Source organism: Lepisma saccharinum, chromosome 25, assembly GCF_977018435.1.
Source record: "Lepisma saccharinum chromosome 25, izLepSacc3.1, whole genome shotgun sequence".
NCBI classification, from domain to species: Eukaryota; Metazoa; Arthropoda; class Insecta; order Zygentoma; family Lepismatidae; genus Lepisma; species Lepisma saccharinum.
Genome location: NC_139253.1, coordinates 9493283 through 9512825, shown reverse-complemented (window position 1 = coordinate 9512825; position 19543 = coordinate 9493283). Strand labels below are relative to the sequence as shown.

General features: G+C 35.6%; 1 protein-coding gene across 4 annotated transcripts in view; it reads right to left on the bottom strand.

Moving 5' to 3' along the window:
* The window catches only part of LOC145979040 (ectonucleoside triphosphate diphosphohydrolase 5-like), a 45661-nt gene that overhangs the window by 8596 nt on the left and 17522 nt on the right, over window positions 1-19543 (bottom strand). For all 4 annotated transcript variants that reach the window (XM_083112118.1, XM_083112120.1, XM_083112119.1 and 1 more), the window contains exons 3-7: window positions 17403-17570; window positions 15226-15305; window positions 14755-14898; window positions 12049-12160; window positions 7724-7892 (exon numbers count right to left, since the gene is read on the bottom strand). In XM_083112118.1, the coding sequence (XP_082968244.1) occupies window positions 7724-7892; window positions 12049-12160; window positions 14755-14898; window positions 15226-15305; window positions 17403-17570 (673 nt within the window). The remainder of the gene's footprint in view (window positions 1-7723; window positions 7893-12048; window positions 12161-14754; window positions 14899-15225; window positions 15306-17402; window positions 17571-19543) is intronic.

Below are 19543 nucleotides of genomic sequence, written 5' to 3'. Positions count from 1 at the left end.
AAAGTTCACAGCAGACGCCATTGCATATTTCCGGCACACATCGTATGGCGACACATTTCGTACGCTGTGCATGCGAAAACGGAAGGTGTACCGTGCCGTTGCATACAGTATGCAAAGTGTCCGGGGGTTGCGACGCCACGGTCACCCCAGGAAGGGGAATACTAAACATGGCCACTGGTAGAATGAAACTGTTCACAGGTGGCCTGGCAGGGTGCTGATCCACAGGGGGGGTCTCAACACATTTGGGTCGTTGACTGTACCCGGAAAGTTCCAATATGTCGTGAAGTACACTGCCTGGCCTTACAGAGCAAAAGGGACGATGTACATGAAAGATGTTCATGCTTCTTCTTAAGGGGGTTAAAGTCGTGGGGGGGGGTGTTGCTCTGTAAGATGAAATTTCTTCTGATGTTTCTGACGATGTTCCGATCCTGGGATGTCACTTGGGATAGGATTTCCGTTGCTGCTACGCTGGTCCCAATTGGTGGTAGATAATAGGAACAGGGGCGGAGATGACCAAAAAGGGGATAGGTCGTTCTGATTGTGATTATCGAAGATGCATAACAGCAGAAGGGGCATCTTGAGGTGAAAATCCCTGGCGATTTCAGCCCTCACACCAGTGACATACACCGCTGAAATCCAAATGAGGCTGGTGAGCTCCAAAGCCTTCAGGAATGCGTTCTTCTTCTGGCCTCAAAAAAATCGCTGGACTACTTTCGAAATTCCTTGAACTCGTGGAATTTCCGAACAGGGTAGGAAACAGGTAGGACATTGGAAAGACTACATTGCTCTTAGTCATTCAATATTTAAAATATATAAAAAATGTGTAAAGTAATCGTCTTTTATAGGCAAGTGAAAATCATGAGTAAAGATAAATAAACTAAAATAAAATAAACTGCCCAATAAGTGATATAAATTATAAAACAAAGTTTGAATGAAGGCTAAATAAAATAAAAGGCGGAAAATGTCATTTGACGCCTTAACACTGGAACACCATTAACATGAAAATATGACTTCATCAAAAGTAATATATGTTTATATTGACTAAATTATATATATATAGCCCCTGGCTTCTCCCAAAATATAAAATAATGTGCAATATAAAACTAAAGTTATGACATGGCACTAAATGCCCTTTGTTGGCACATGATCAATATACAATAAAATAAACTAAAATATCTAGGATTAAATATTGATAAATATATAAAAGTAATATGTAGATGGTATAAACTATATCCCCTGGTATTAGAAAATTAACCCGACGAAATCCATTAATATCATGTCAGAAGTGTCAAAGCATGGTAAAAATAAGGAACTGACGAAAAAAAATAATTAACCCAAAATTTGGTAATGTCACAACTGTTAAAACGGACCTAGCCACAAGTAAAATTCGGGATCATTAAGATATAATAAAAGAGTAAATGACATGGCTCCAATGACGTTAAGATCATTAATTACGAAAGATACATAAGAAAATGGATGAAATTGATTCTTAATTTTATGTCATACGTTAAAAAAAAAGTACAAGTCCAAGATTTATACGTATTTAGATACTGACCCAATAGTGTTTTTAACTTTCGAGTAATAAAATTACCACGAATCAATAGCTAAAGAACAATGTATTAAAAGAAAATTAATAATTCTTACATATTGTTCAGTATACATATATATATATAATAAACTAAGATTTTGTTTTTAGATATCACTTTTTATATTTGAAGGTTCTTTTCCTATTAAACAAGATACCAAGTCACTTTGTCTCCACATGTAAAATCTTCCAGCTTTGCGAAGTTTTTATCGAGACAATTATTATCAAACATTCGATTCACTCGACGAACAAAATTAACACATGTTATACATAAGTTCAGTAGATTCTTCAAATTCAAAATAAAATATACTTGTCCACATTAATAACTTATAAGTTGCATTTTATGGCTATATGCAATGCGAAAATACTTATCTGAAACATCTTTGTGAAGATAAGATGGCGACCAATTTTCGTCATTCCGACGGGTCACTAATTCAATGTCCTTTGAACTTTAACGGCTCATCACGGCCTTTTTGAAGATCGAAAAACAAATGCGATGTTTTTGTAACAGGATTATCACATTTTACGGATAAATCTTGTTATAATATAAAAAATAAACCCAATTTAAGTCTCCGTAAAATTTAACGACTCCATCCTCTGAGTCAGCGATCTTTAAGATGATGCAGTGTATCCAAACTCACACTGTTACAACCATATGCACAGAATATAAACTGATAATATTTTTTAAGTAATAATCATACAATTGTACATCGTAAATACATGAAATTGATTGTAAAACAAAGTTGGTACAATAAAAAAGATATTACAATACTCTATTACGTGTTTTCGTATATTTTCTAATTATCAAAGGTAAATAAAGATTTTACAATTAATAAAAAAAATATGAAAATTATTAATAAAAATTGGAGTCTTTAGTAATATTGTGAATTAAATTTAAGAGATTGTTGTTTGAGTCTGTGAGGCTGACTGAAATGTGGCTTGCTTTTAAATGTGTTTTTGTTTATGGGAATATTCAATTAGATTTTATGATGTGTGGGAAAGCTAAAATATATAAATGCAAGTATTTTTTATTATATAATTTAGTTAAGGTGGGTATTAAAATAATTTGTAAATTTATAAGTAATTATTTTGTATTTTAAAAGTACGAAGTTGTTTGGCTATGAAAGGAAAGTTACAATCAACAACCCAAATATATTGAGACCCCACCCCTGTGGATCAGCAACCTGCCAGGCCACCTGTAAACAATTTCATCCTACCAATAGCCATATTTAATATTCCCCTTCTTGGAGTGATCGAGGCGTCGCAGCCCCCGGGCACCTTGCATACTATATACAACAGCACAATACACCTTCCATTTTCGCATACAACCAACATACAAAATATATCGCCATACAATGTGTGCCGGAAATATACAATAGCGTCTGCTGTAAACTTTCAAAAGCCTATCATAAATACCTCTCCCGCAGTGTCCGCCATTGTACAACACACACAGTACATTTGCAAACAAAAATAAAACAACAAATTAAAACTTTAAAAAAACAAAAAATAATCCAAAATAGTACAAATCCTTATAACTCGCCAATTATTCTTGTAAAAAAGCGTAACAAAAATTACCGTTTTATTCAAAACGGTCGCTTTTTAAATAAACACTCTGTGTTCGATGCGATGCTTCCATTCAATCTATCTTGCACAATATAAACAAAAAACAATACTATTCTAATACAAATTTACATTCAAAATTCTTTCAAATACCACTAACAAAAAACAATAAACAATACACAGCCTTCTCTATTCCCAACCTAAATCATTTTAAATTTAATATTTTAAATCAAAATCATATTACTTCTCCATCAGCGATAAATAAAACAATTCAATTGGAGTATAGCAAAATACAAAATAATAACTTCGCCTTTTATATAAATAATTTATTTACCTGGGGCCATACCTTTAATAAAATATTAACAACACTGAAACAATTGTTTCAATATCTACAAAACACTAGTTTAAAAATTTCTCCACACAAATATAAATTTGATTATTTTAAAATACTTAGATTTTTCCCTCTATGTGAGTTGGCTATGTTTCACAACTTTATAACTTTAGGATTACTCTTAAAGACACTTAATGTAACAAATCTTAATTTTACTGTCGAAATTCTACCAAAACTTATTTCAAATGGTTTGTACGTGTTAGTAATGCATATTAAATACATGTTCGTACCCATATACTTATGAATGATCCAGTAAAACCTGTTGAAAACAAACTTATGTGCGATTTTGCATAAATTGGCAATCTACGGTAAGTACATTCCTGATCCTTCACAAACCAAATTACATCGCTGAGTTATAAAAATATTTTAAATGTTTGAAGTTTAGATACGTACTTCAATTAAAACAAAGCCAAAGTGAAGTAAATTTAATTTTAGGCAAATATAAATCTCCAAATACGATCTCAAATCGTAAATTTTAACTGATAGAATTATTTTATTTTTATATTATAATGGTACTCATTATGGTACCGTTATAAAATCACTAACGTAAAAGATACTTTGTGTTGCCATGTGCTTCTAGTAACACTTGTGCATTATTAAACTATACGACACACGGTTTTAGAAGCGATATCGGGCGGAGCCATGCAGAGGGTGTGCGTGGCAACCAGCCGATGGCAGGAGTGCAACGTTGTAGTTAGAAGACTGCAGCGCACGAGTTAAACGCCGTGTTCTGTATTTTTCTTGCACGCAAGAAGTTTTCATAAAACTCGCCACATTAAGGTTCATCATAAGATGGGGCACGACATTTTGAACCTGACTGTCCAAGTCCCATGAATTTCAGTCACTTATAGCCGGAGTTATCATAAGAAACACGGGAAACAACACGTCTCTACACACACACAATGACCCAATGACCCTTGCATTTTCCTTCAGTGTTCAGTCTGTTGTTTTTTCGTTGCCACCATGTTGACCCTGATGAGTTGTTGGGTCTTGGTAAAGATATGGGTGTCATATTCGGCTGAATATGCATAATGACTTTCATTGTCTTGTGTGTTCACAAACATTGCGAGTCTGGGTCAGTTTTGAGTTCAGAGTTTTCATAACAAGGTCGGTGTAAGATAATTTTACTCGTACGGCATGAAGAACAGTTGTGAGAAGATTCAATACAGCTGTTATTGATTGGTTTATTTGACTTCGCTTTTTCTGCCACTTTTGGCTAATTTATGAAGATGGGGATGAGTGATGATATGATGAAATTGATCAATGGACACTCACAAATATCCATGCCCAGGTCTGGATTCGAACCCGGGACCCCTGGGGTCGTAGCGCGATGTGCAATACAGCCCTTATGCTTGATAGTTGTGCAATAGTGTGTGTTGCGTGAGTGTTATTTAATAATGTCGCGCCGGCACCATTGTGGAGTCGTTAGCATATCGCTCTACGATGCCAGGAGTCACGGGTTCGAATCCTGGCCTGGACATGGATGTTTATGAACGTCCCTTCATCAATTTCATTATATCATCACTCATTCCCATCTTCGCAATTAGCCAAAAGTGACAGAAAAGCAAAGTAAAATAAACCAAATCAAATTAATAATGTCGCTCTCGAAACCTAGTACGTACCAGTAGTACAGGCACCAAGGGTAAATACTCTTATTACGTTCACAAGACAGAAATCTTAGTTCTAAAGCTTATTCTTACTTCAAGGAATTGGCGTTCGCAAGACGTGCGTGCTGAAACAGTATTTCCTCAGAGTCGAGAACTTATGGCTAAAGTGTGTGGTGTATGTGTGCATATTGTGTTGCACATTATAAAACAGGGTAAAGTATCTACCACAGAAATCGGCAAACCCCTATTCAAATCTCCTGGGAAACATGCCAGAAAACGGAAACAAGAGCGATGATGATGACCTTGCAGTTCCCCTACAATAAATACTTACCTTCAAACTTCTTTCAGGTACGAGTTTCTCTTATATGCTGCAGATATATGATATAATCCTGCGTGGAATTCTTCACTATATATTTCATTGTACTCAAATATCACGTCCATGCATTATACCCATAAAAAGCTGAATATTGGACACAGTGAATTATCTGTGTTTCCCTTCCGCTAGCAGTTGGTTTGGCAAAAGCACGACAGCACTGGCTGCTTATTGGGTGAAGTCATGTTCCTTCTAAAAGCGTAATCTTTAACAAAAGATTTTAAAGAATATGGCGACCACGTAGGATTGCTAAATGTGGCGATCAAGCAGGATCATTACATATTTTAATATTAATGTAACTGCTATAGTAATATTATTTCTGGAGAAAATCAATTAAGTACTCAACATTATGAAAACATTTAACCTTAGTAATATGTATATTTTTGTACCATTCCAACTTTTTATTAATACTAAAATAAAAATATGCCAACTATTACAAAAATATGAATAAATCTTAACTACTATGGACCTCCTCTCAGACTATGCTGAAATTGTATTTTACTTTATTTTTCACACCCTTCCAACCACAAGTGGACACTTTTCCATACCTTTCAAATGGGATGCTGGCTACAAGCTGTCAAGGTAACAAGGTCTTGCCTTTGTTTTTTTCTTCTTCAAATTTTATAGAATTCTATAATCTGGCAAGCAGTCTGACAGATGTATAATGGTAGTTACATTGTGTTTAAAAATGGCTCATAACTCATTTTCAATTTCTGAAAAATATTGCATATTACTTTGAACTGCCTGCCTTACATAAAAATGTAGAAATTTTAAGAATTTGGAATTTAAAAAATAATAAAGAAGCCATTGTTGCAATTTTTTTATTGATCTTGCCCAGGATAGGGACGGATGGAATGCTTGTGTTGCTGCAGCTATAAACCTTCGGGTTTAAGAATGCTAGTGTGTTAGTTTGTTGCAATTTTTGAAAACTGCTTTACAATAATAAGTAAGTAGAGTGGCTGCAGTGGCTCAGTCGGTAACGCATCTGACTACCATGCTAAAGGGCCTGGGTTCAATTCCCCAGCCGGTTCAAATCTGGGAACTTTTCTAATGTTGGAAGCGGCCCCGGCGCCCACCCAGTGTTGAATGACATGGGTACCTGGGGGAAACCCTTGGGGGTAAAATTGGTCAGGGGCATGATGCTGATCACATCACCCCCACTTACGACCGGATCAAGAAAGTGTGGGGCATTACCCCCACACCACCTTCATGGCGTGGTGCTAAGCACAGGGGAGCACTGTACCTTTTTTTTTAATTTTTTTTATTTTATTACAATAATCTTCTATAACCATGCCAAGTCACATGAAACATGTCAGAAATTGAATATAGAAAAACTGCTAGTTCACAGTTCAAAATCAAAACAGCAGTCTGACAGATCCCTCCATAGTAGTTGTGTGATTATCAATGTCCATGATAACGATCAGGGTTAATAACGATCAGGCATGATGGGGCTTGTGTCCAATTATATTATATTTGAAATGGACACAATGATTTTTCTCAAAAAAATTCAAAAGTTACGTCATTACGTAAGTACAGTTGCAATTATTTTTATGCCTACTTGAGTGGAGTGTATAAATCGAAAATCCAGAATGATGAAAGATGGATCAAGGTTCACTAAAATAAAGATCTCAAATGTAGGGGAGGGGTCACCAGTGGAAGGTTCTGCCTGTCAAAAAGGCTAGCTACGGCACTGCACAAGGCAGTTTGTTTTGGGCCTAGCCTTTTCAAGACTAAGTTTTGAAGTAAACATAACTTGGCTAATTAAAAAGTTCTTAATGTTACCTGGCTACCTGACACAAATGGATGGGTGCATTCAGTTTCCAACTGATTTTTTGCATTGTTTATCTACAACTGTGCAAGTCAAAAAGACCTAACCAGATAGATCAGGGTTTCTCAAACTATGGTATGCATACCAGTACTGCTATACGAGCTTGGTAGAAATATACAGAAAATTATTGTAAAATTTGTCTCCAAATATTGAAACACAGTTATATCTTCCTTTGTCAATAAAATAAGGTAATCTAAGTAGTTTTAGTAATTGTATAATCATTAGTAGCTAGCATTTGGCAACATGATCATACAATTTAAAATGTTAGTATTGAAAACACCGGTAACAATACTCGGTGGTACCGTAAAAGTATGATTTTTGGTTTGGTGGTACACAGGTCCAAGTTTGAGAACGCCTGATATAGATATTATCAACGAACCTGTGAGTGTAGATATCCAGTGAAGTGTGGAAAACAGATATATGGTGCATATATTCTGATGGGGAACTTTTGACTGTGGCCTCATTTTTGGGTGCAAATGTGATTTGAGTCGATCCTCCACCTAAGTCCAAGGCTACCACAGTATGCTCTGCACTTCTCCCAAGGCGATCTGCAACAGAAATGTTGGGATCAATTTCAGATTGTGTAATGAATTTTAAAAGTTGTGCAAGTAGATGAAAAATGCATTTAGAATACTGGGAATGAGTGTGAAAGTAAGCCTGGAAAAACTAACTTTATATGTTCTTAAGTCTCACAAATTATTCTGCAAAAAATTACATTGTGAAAATGTATTGCTGAAGTGATTACACTTGTAATTTCCTGCTATCTGAAGCTTTTTTTCCCTCCCTTCATGGAAAACTCATTAGAAAGTGAAGAAATGTAACAGCATATGGTTGTAAGTGTAATTATAATGCTGAGAGTACCAAACTTCACCTACCTAACCTACTCATGAAAGCATACCAGAGCAGGATGTAAAAATAGTAATAGTTCTGCACAAGATGCAGAAAACTTGTTCAGTATGGTTAAGACCTGTATACACTTAATTTCATTGTAAAATATATCTCTGTGTGTGAAATGATATCAGAATTACACAATCTAAACTTGGACCAAGGAATAATTATCACACAATAAAAATTTCAGTACTTCAAGAAACTTTTGTTTTACCCTGTTTGAGTCACAATGTCAATTTACTTCAGCATTTTTTTTCACTTTTTTCTTCAGGTTTTTATAAGACAACATATTTGAAAAAAAAAAAAAAAGATCAGAACATGTGCCTCGTTTTGTCTTCCACTTATGACAGACTGATTCTTCTTCAAAGATGGGAGAAAAGAATAGTATGTAGTGGAAGTATTACAACCATTACTTACTTACTCCTTGGTGCTACAGCCCATGTAGGGCCTCCTTCACAACCAGCCTTCAATCATCTATTCTTTGCCTTCGACATCCATCTCCGGACTCCCAGTCCTCTCAGGTCTTTCTGCACGTTGCCAAGCCATCGTTTCCTACGTCTTCCTTTCCTTCTTCTTCCACCTCGTCCCCGCTTAATACCTTAAGTCTCAAGAACACCTTCTTGGGCACTCTGCAATCTTCCATTCACCACACATCTAATTCGTCCACACTTAATCTGCGTTACAATATCCAGATTATTATACTGTTCTTGTATTTCTATGTTTGTTCTTATCCTCCAGATTTCGTTCTCTATCACTGCTCCAAAAATTCTTCTCAAGATCTTCCTTTCCCATCACTAAAGTCCAGGTTACAACTGGGCATACAATTGTCTTGTATATATTAATCTAGTTTTTTCTGCTTATCTCTTTGAACAAAAAAATCTTCAATGCCATTGAACATCTACTTCCTTGACTTGATTTCATCAGATTATTGTTTGTTTGGTTTGTTATTGATCCTAAGTTATCACATCTCTCAAATTCTTTACCTCCTACCTTTATCATTCTCTCAAATTTCCACTCTCTTCTTGATGTAAGCATATATTTAGTCTTTTGTACATTTACATGTAGTCCTATATTCTCGGCAGCTTCTTCTAGTTTTTGAAATTCCTTCTTTAGTTCTGTTTTGTGTCGTCCTATGAGATCAACATCATCCGCATATGCTAGGCATTGACAGATCCTATTAGAGATTGTCCCTCCTGGGTTTATTCTCAAATGTCTGATAGACTTCTAGTGCTAGATTAAATAACAGGGTTGACATGACATCTCCTTTCCTTACTCCTCTCTCTATTTGAATTTCTCTTGAAAATTCTCCCTCAATCTTTACTTGTTGTTTCTTTTGATGTCATTCTTGTTAATCTTACTAGTTTCATTGGAATTTTCATTTCTTTCATGATTGTTAGCAGTTTGTTCCTCTTGATGCTGTCATATGGCTGTTTGAAGTCAATGAAGAGGTGATGCAGGTCAATATTGTATTCATAGCACTTTTCCATTATCGTTCTAATTGAAGAAATTTGATCTGTGGTTGATCTGTTTCTCCTAAAACCACACTGGTATTCTCCGATCATCTCTGCTACTGGGCAGTGTGGCAAGTCTCCTGACTAGTATATTTGCAAATACTTTATATGCCATATTGAGAAATGTAATTCCTCTGTAGTTTTCACACTTACCATTTTATCTTTACTTTTATGTATTGGCCATATGATCTCTTCCCAATTGTTGTGGCATTTTCTCTTCTTTCCATATTTGTTTGTACAGTTCTTCTAATTTGCTCACTATCATGTCCCCTCCTGCCTTCAGCAGTTATGTTATAGCCTCCTGGGGCATTCTCCTACCTTAGTTCTCCAATTGCTTCTTTAACCTCTTTTTCTCAAAGGGAGTTTTATCAATTCTTAGTCTGCACCCTCCATTTCCATATCCTTTTCCTCTCCCTCTTCTACCGTCAAGCTTCTTTCGTCCTCACTGTTTCCCATGTCCTTATACTCTTATTCATTCTTATCACCATTCAATAGTTCACTATACTCTGCCCATCTATTTAGTATACCTTCCTTATCTCCTATCAGTTTCCCCTCTTTATCTTTGCAGAAGGCAACTCTTGTGTTGAAATCCATTCTTTTCTTCTTTTAGTTTCCAGAAGTAATTTATCCTTTCCCTTGTTTTCCATGTCTCCTCTATCTCTTACTATTTTTTGCTTCTCATACTCTCTCTCCTTTCTTCTACATAATTAATCTTCCACTCTTCTCTTTGAACATTTTTTCTCTATTTCGTCTTGTATTTCTGTTTATCATCTTCTTCCTTGCTTCATTTATTTCTCTTATGACTATTGCATTCCTCATGCCACCATTCAACTCTTTGGTTTCTTCTTACCCAGTACTTTTTCTGCCATGTGTTGAATGCTGTCTCTTAATGCTTTCCATTTCCCTCTATATCAGAATTATGCCATTCCTCTTCCAATCTCCTCTTTAATAACTCTTTATATCTTACTCCATACATTTCATCTTTTATTACCTTTGCTGTATCATATTTTTCTTGTTTCATTCCTTTGCTATTTCTATAACAAGCAATTTTTTGTCTGTATTTAATTATTAAAAAGTGGTCAGATCCACAGTCTGCACCTTTGCAGCTACTGACTTCTATTACATCTGAAGAAATGTCTATCATCTATTACCACGTGGTCTATTTGGTTTCTTGTGGTTCTATCTGGTGAGATCCACGTTTCCTTCTGTTTTTCCTTTGCAACCGAGTACTTTTAACTACCATTCTTTTGTTTACAGCAGTCTATTATGCACAGACCATTATCATTACTGTCATTGTGTAAGCATTCTTTGCCAATTATTTTTCTGAAGATTTCTTCTTTTCCTATTTTCGCATTTATATCTCCTATTAATAGTTTTACATCATGTTGTGGTGCTGTATCAAACATACGCCAATTTATCATAACACTCATCTTTGATCTCATCAGTTTCTTCAGTTGGTGCATATACACAGATTACTGTGATGTTACACATTCCTTCTTTGACCCTCATAGTGCATATTCTCTCTTTTATCTGTGTGAAATTGAGTACAGCATTTTTCATATTCCTGTCTACAATGAAACCTGTTCCATATTCCTTTACGTTTCTGCCACTATTAAACACTGTGTGGTTTCCTGACTTAAAGGTATCCTGCCCTTTCCATATTGTTTCTTGAACTGCCATAATTTATTGGCTTCTCAACCAGTTGCTGTTTTACAAGATAAAGGTGTCAGCCTTATGCTCAACCCCCAACCTGGAGGGCCAGGTGATTTGTTTTCAGGGTTTTCTTCCTGTAGCCTTTGTAGATCCCGGCAGTAGTCCCAGTTTTGGTCCACCCTGGGTATTTTGATTGCCCAGTGCCCACTATATCTAGTGAGCTTTCCTCTATCTGCCATCTGAGAATGTGCCCGAAAGGAGACCAGGAATTCCACACGGGATTACAACCATTAACTACTTGAAATTTCATGTTTCCACGTTCCACAATTGAATAGTTATTTCCGATCATGTAGGTAATACTTAAACCTAGTTTACCACATCCATCATGTATTACAACCATGTTTTAACCCTTCCACCTCACCCAGGTATGTGCTGTATTTTTATTTTTTGCAACTATTTTAAGGGCTATTATTAGCTTGATAGTATTTGATGTTTATTCTGGTGCAACAGACAGGCAACATATTATTTCTTGCTCAGATTTTCACAAGTCAAAGATCAACCTGCTTTGAGATGAAGAAAACTAAAATCAGTAGCTTAAATTCTAGATCTTGTCCCTGTTTTGACAGAAGCAAAGAGAGAGTACAATACTTACCCAACAAGAAATTTACAGTGAACCATGAAAAGAGCCCCTCATCATCACCATCCATAATGGATACAGAATTTTTATTTGTGTAAAATCCAGACTTGTCCAAGAAGTTTCTTGCCTAAAAGGATGAAACCAAACCTACATCAACTTCTACACAGATAAAGGAACAATAAAATAATATATATGGTGGTTCTTAGGTGTGGAAACATGTCAAAACCAAATACAGAAAAGGAAACATGAATCAAATGTCTCAATACATAATACATGACAAATCTTATGGTAAACTTAAATTTTTGAATGCAACAGTGGTCATCTGACATCAAAATTGACTAGAATTTGACAAGAACTTTAGTGCTTATTCTTCTTAAACCTCAAATGTTTTTCGTTGGAGGTATATTGGTAGATCATGTTAACTGTATAGATTTCTCAAAATTATCAACTTGGTAGTGAACCTGAACAACACTTGCTGGAATTAGCTGCATGATTAGAATAATCTCCACTAGTTCTTCTTGGGTTAGCATCACTGTCCACTATTCCATATGTAAGGAAAATCACTTGAGGTTGAAGAGAGCAAAAGGCTTAAAGTTATGTTGAAATTAGCATACCATTGTTTTCCTAGTGAAAGTGTCCATTAAGGTTACATTACATGATCACTTTTCCACTTAAAAAATGAAATAGACATCAAGTTTCCCCCCCTTCCTAAATGGGTGTTTCCACACAGAGGACCCACCCTATTTTTGCATGTGAAGACTCGCAAATAAAATTTCACTACCATTCCCGACTTCTAAACAACACATACTTTGTTTTGTAAACATGCTAAAACATCTAAAAAGAATACAATTCCTAAATTATAATTCCAAACAGTTCTAAGCTTTTACTTTAACTTTAATTTAATAACTATTTTTTTCATAACCTTTTCTTTAATTCGAATCTAAGGGGACATGAAAACATTAGCATTATTAAGGTGAGGAGTTACAGTTATGCACCATGTGTGCATTTATTTTAATATCGTCTGAATGGCCACTGATACTATATATATATATATATATAGACACGATAATTGAAAATTATGATGAGTATCTTCAGAATCCCATGTATTCCTTATGGAGGAAAAGAAACCTCAACAACTTCAAGTTGCAGCTAATCAAATGGAAGTTTCGACTTTTCCGCTGGTCAAAATCATCATCAATCTGTCATATTCCCATTGATACCTTTTTCTATGCCATCGGAAGTCTGATATTCCGAAGAGAACAAATTAAATAATACTCTCATAAGCACAAGGCATTTCTCCTTGCCTCCTACAGCCATCCTGGCAGTGTTGCCAAACCTGATGCGCATAAAAGAGCTAAATTTAGACTTATATGGAGTTAAAACTGACTTTCAAGGAGCTAGATTTACGAAGGCTGGATAAAGTGCCTCAAAGGTTAATTTTAAATGTCAAAGAGGTGGCGGCGTTGCTATTATCGTTAACTTTAAAGTAATGACAATTTATTCTTAGTTTTCTGGCGGCATCTTCCATCTCAATAATCCACCGATGGTCAAATGAAATCGAAACTGAGGATTCCCGGAAAACAATATTATGTCTGACTGGTTGTTTTAAGTCCACTTTATGCACAGTAAGGCTAATTGGGAATGGACCTACAGTTTAAAGTGGGATCCGAACCACTATGTGCCTCCACCAGGTATCGAACCAGGGACCCCTTGATTACAAGGTGACGACGCTACCACTTCCCCAGCTATAAGAAAGTAGCTGGGGAAGTAAGAGAGGGTGGGGCGATGCAGCCAATATAACAATATCACGTCACATGCAAAATTTCATATTCTGTACTCATGGCAAAAGTTGGTCTATGTGATCCGGAGCCAGTGATGGCATCATATTGGGGCATGAGGGCAGGTGCCTCAGTTCACATCCAAACGGAAGAGCCAGGTGGAAACTGTTCCGCATGCCTTTAAAGAAAATCAATAAAATAAAACTATAGTAGTAAAAACAAAAATAATGAATATGCATTGGACCTTACTGTAAAAATTGCTGTACTTTATGTGTGGCCCTACAGTGCAGGCCAAAAACAATTCCTCTCACAATAATAATTAAGTTACCAGTAAATGGAAAACAAATTTAAATAAGTACACTGTATCAACACACATGTAACAACATTATCTACCTGTTCTCACTTAAAGAAGCTCATGGTTTTGTTCACTTTTCTTTGTTTATTTTTACACAATTAACAAAACCTTAGATTTCATTTATTGCATGAAACTAGTCTTCACTAGTATATGTGCAATGGTCTGACATTAGAAACAACTTACCCTGCCTAATCACAACTGAGTGCAGATAAGATGATTTTCACAAACCATTGACTAGTGGGGAAGGGGGATTGAAGGAGAAACTCCTGAACACAAAAGGGGCAGATGGCAATCCCATAAACACACTTTCTCTTTCCTATGGCTGTCACTTGATAGCTACCTTCAAATTATCCAATTAAAAGGTTCAAAAATTCAAATAACATATGAATTTTGGTTTGAATTTCAAGGGGAATTCAAATTACAGAATAATTTTAATTATTCAAATTCGAACGAGTCTACGGTTATATTGGAAGCTTTTATAAGTCATTTTACATCTTTCCTGCAAGTTTTCCTCTGCTCCACGTCACAATAGCAGTAACTAGAGAGCATGGCCAACATTCTACATGGTGGCAATACAGATTTATTTACCTCCTGAAGGATGCCATCTGCTTTATCCTGAGGAAGGAGTCTAAGGCCTGCAGTAGCCTTCATGGCCAGAGGTGTTCGCTTCCAGTCCGCTTTCGGAATCACATTTTTTGCTTTTTCCAGAAGAGTGTTCAATGTTTCTGCACCCTGTCAAGAGCAGAGGAAAAACTTCAATAAGAATTGCAAGTGGTAATAAACACTTTGTGGATCCAAGTGGATTAACAAATAATGCTTAATGTGAGGAAATGTACATAAAATTCATGAAATATTTGCAGAAACCAATGAAGTCAAGGTATAAAAACGTAGAAATACTGATGTCCTACTGATCTTGTGTAAAATGATAGATACACGAATTACACCTTTATATTCATAAAACTAATAAATTACAGGATATTTACACAAATATCTGATCAGTACTGATTAATCTATACCTTTCTTACAAAAATATCATGAAAGGGGAAGAGCTTACATTACCTGCTTTGGATCATCTGCAAAGGACGATAGGCCTGGTTTCACCTCTTCAAACAGTTCGTGGTCTAATTTAAGGCTTCCATCTAAATGTACACAAAAAACATAATTAACACAAAAAATAGTTTGGATGAGGTAATCATATTAGGAAAGTCATAACTATTCAAATGAACATAATTTTTATCGTTCAAATCATTCTTCTATTTATTACTAATTTTTAAAAAATAAGGTTATCTTTTGAAACATGCATTAATCATATTACAGTCAACTCTTGATTCTAAACCCTTCCACAGTTCTCGGAAAAAATGTCATTATTGTAATTTGGAATGATTTTGAACCACCCAACACCAATATGCAAAAATTGCAATAACTTGTACTTAGGCTGTTTTTATGACTCATGGCAAAATTACATGTTATATTGGTCAAATGATCTATTTCACTAGGTAGACCTCCTGTGCTTCAAATGATACCCCGCAGGTGCAACTACCCAAAGATATCAAAATATTTAAAAAAACCTGGAGCATGGGAACACAAAACTGTACATCGATCAGCCTAATATTAAATTCTGCATGCTGAAAGATAAGTTCCTCGTAAATAAAACTATTATTATAACAGTGGGCATTCTCCCGATTACAAATGATACCCCACAAGTGCAGTTATGATTAATGATTACAAACAAAATTTTCAAAAAATGGTACTGCACATTGGCATAACATCGCACAGCAGCAAGTAACAACCAAATCCTCACTGACCTAGTGGTCTCAAATGTCGTACTACCAATGATGTGTGGCTTGATCAAATATTGATGCAATTAAACCATTAAGGGGAAGAGTGACAGTTTTGCACCAGTTGCTTAAATTTCTCTCCATGCTGAAAGTGGAAGCAGTTTTTAAAAATTGATTATTAAGCTAGACAAGATATTCCAAAAATTTGATGAATAAGTATTTACAGAATCCCATATATTCCTTATGGGGAATAAACTTCAAGTTACGGGTAACAAAATAGGAGTTTAATCTTTTTCCGATGACCAATGTACTTTTCTACGCCATTGGATATTTCATATTTCTGAGATAACAACTTAAATAATGCCTCCATAAGCGTAAGGCATTTTTCCTTGCCTCCTACCACCATCCTGATGCACATAAAAGAGCTAAATTTCACCTAAGCGGAAGTGTTACAGTTTCGCACCAGTTGTGCATTTATTTCAGTATCTTCCGAATGGGCACTGCTACTAAACAAAATCCCGGTATGAGAGAGAGTATGAATTTCTCCACATGTTGCAAGTGGAAGCGTTTCTTTTTTTATGTCTATTATTAAGCTACACACGATATTTGAAAAATATGATGAATAAGAATTTTCAGAATCCCATGTATTCCTTATGGGGAATCAACTTCAAGTTACAGCTAATCAAATGGAAGTTTCGACTTTTCCGCCTGTGAATTACATTTTCAAACTGTTCTCTTTCAGTTTATATTTTTTTCTATGCCATCGGAAGTTCGATATTCCCAAGAGAACAAATAAAATAATACTCCCATAAGCACAATGCATTTCTTCTTGCTGCCATCCTGGCAGTGTTGCCAAACCTGATGCACGTAAAGGAGCTAAATTTCAACTTAATGGGAGTTAAAACTGACTTTCAAGGAGCTAGATTTATGAAGGCTTGATAAAGTGCCTCCTAGGGTAATTTTAGGTGTTAAAGAAGTGCTATTACCATTAACTTTCAAGTAATGACAATTTATTCTTAATTTTAAGTTTAGATCCAGCAGCATAACCCATCTCTAATGAAATCAAAAATAAAGTATTCCCAAATAACAATATCATGTCATCTTCACATCAGCCACGGTGCTATAAAAAAAGTAGCTTGGGAGCTAAGAGGGGGTGGGGCAACATAGCCAATATAATAATATCACGTGCAAAATTTATATTTATGGCAAAAGTTGGTCTATGTATGGCCAGAGCCAGTGATGGCACCATAGTTGGACATAACCAAACAAGTGCACGAAAGAGCCAATCTGGCTCCAAAAGAGCTAAGTTGACAACAGTGCTCCTATCTGCCACAGAGGAGAGAGCCTTTCGGAAAGACTCCCTCATACCCTTAATGCAAAAAGTTCACTGAATCAATAGGAGGTAGTTAGTTAGATCTTTCCCTTATATATATAACAATGTAAATAGATATACATCACCTATAAGAGATTTGTGGAATGTGAAAGCCAGCACACGAGACCCTGTGCTCCCAGCATCGATGACGACTGCATGGCTATGCTCCTGGACTCCAACAAAAAGGGCTAAGTTGTCTATGACACCTGTGCCATGCTTCTGAATGCTACCTGGCAGAATGCCATAGAATGAACCTAGAACACAGCATGAATGAAATGCTCATCTTGGGGGACTGTTACAAATATATTAACAGTACAAGTGTATTGCTTAAGTGATGGTTTTAAGAAAAGTGTAACTATCTTATATTCAATAAGAACATTAAGTTAGGAACTGTATCTCTCCAGGTGATTTGATTCAAACAAGTATTCTCAGGTCACCAGCCTGTGTAAAATTAGGTTTCTATTATTTGCATGTACATATTGTTTGCATGGTAGAATATTTTATCGTGCAGTCTACAGTAGTTAAAATCACATACAAAAATATATTTCTTCCTGTAATGTTTCAGGAGAACACACACTCCCCTCAATAGACATTTATTTTTATGCTTGCAACAATTGTAAACTACAAGAGAAAATATTAAATAACTTGTCTCAATGGGTAAATACTGTAAGGAAAAAAATTGTGGCCAAATATCTCATTACAAACACACTTCCCTTACCATTGTTTTGTTGACAGACTACACAATTTAATGGTTTGCTTTATTTATCTTTGCTTTCCTGCCACTTTTGCTAATTGTGAAGATGAGGATGAAAGGTGATCAGATGAAATTGATGAAAGGACAATCACAACACAGTGCAGAATGCACTACATGGGAGAGAGGTTGGCATTTGGGTGCCTTTATACCCCACACTGCTTAAAACAAAATCAGAGTGGCTACTCTAGGACCATGATAAAATTCAAGTATAATTCCTGGTTTTCAAGGTAAATTTTCAAAAAATTCAAGGCCACAAGCAGATGTTTTCCCTATTCCAAACTTGCATATTACCGCCTCACAACACCCACACACATGCACAAGAGGCGCAACCACGAACTTTTTTTGGAGGGGGGGGGGTAGTACCAGGATAAATGTACCAATAATAATGGCATTATTAGGACATCATCATCATCAGTAGTGGTAGTGTCAAAGCTGTTACCATCCTCGTAAATTTCACAAACTATTTTAAACATTTTTTTTAAAAAAAAACGTTCAATTTCACATTTATTAATAATGGAAAACAAGTACACAAACTGTATTTTTGAATGGCAGAAAATGCATGATAAATGCATTCCGAATATTATTCTTTTTGTACACTTCTCTAAATGTTACTTGACCGCCCTGAAAGATTTCTATGTCCAGAAATCGTTAATTTGGCAACATAGCTCTTGAGAACCAGCAGAGTAGCCAACTTTACTACAGGTTTCTCTACTAGGTGAGAAACCCTGTGGTAAGAGATTTACATTCTTGTTTATAATATGAAGTCTGAAACTATATTCGCCCAACATATTAATAGAGAACAAAACAGAAAACTCTAGTATGAGGAATAATTTAAGACAATACATGCGATTCGGCATGTTAAAATTGGAATCAGAGAAACTGTTGTGAGGTTGGAAACACTGCACTGGCTCGTGGACCACCAGGAGGAAATTGATGTTAAGTTTGAACACAAAAGGACATAATTACGAATAGTTGATGCAAATAAAATATAACATCATCTTGCTAAGTACTGTGCAATGAGCAAAAAGTAATAATTCTCGCAATTTGCAATGCAAATGCATGCCGGTTGGAAAAGTGGTAGATTGCACAATCATCAACTCGTTTCAAGGCATTTGATACAAGCGATGTAGAATATTGGTAAAGTACTCATGTCACATATCTTTTTCCCTGAAAATTTAGGATCGCGGGTTCAAATCCAAAACACTCCATTTTTTTAAAATTTTTTTTTTAATGTCATTCAGATACATTGGGTATTGAGTTTAGTAATTAAGTTGAATAATTTTTCGTTTCAGAATGTTTGCAAAAAGTAATTCGGTGTGGAATTCGACGAATGTTTCCATCAGCTCAATGTATTTGTTTTTTATTTCTGGCAGTAAGGTATACAATTCAGAGATGAGATGTATTTCAACACACTAACTTTCCACTCTTGTGAAAAGTCTGCTATAATTTTCAAACTAATTTACACAACATATC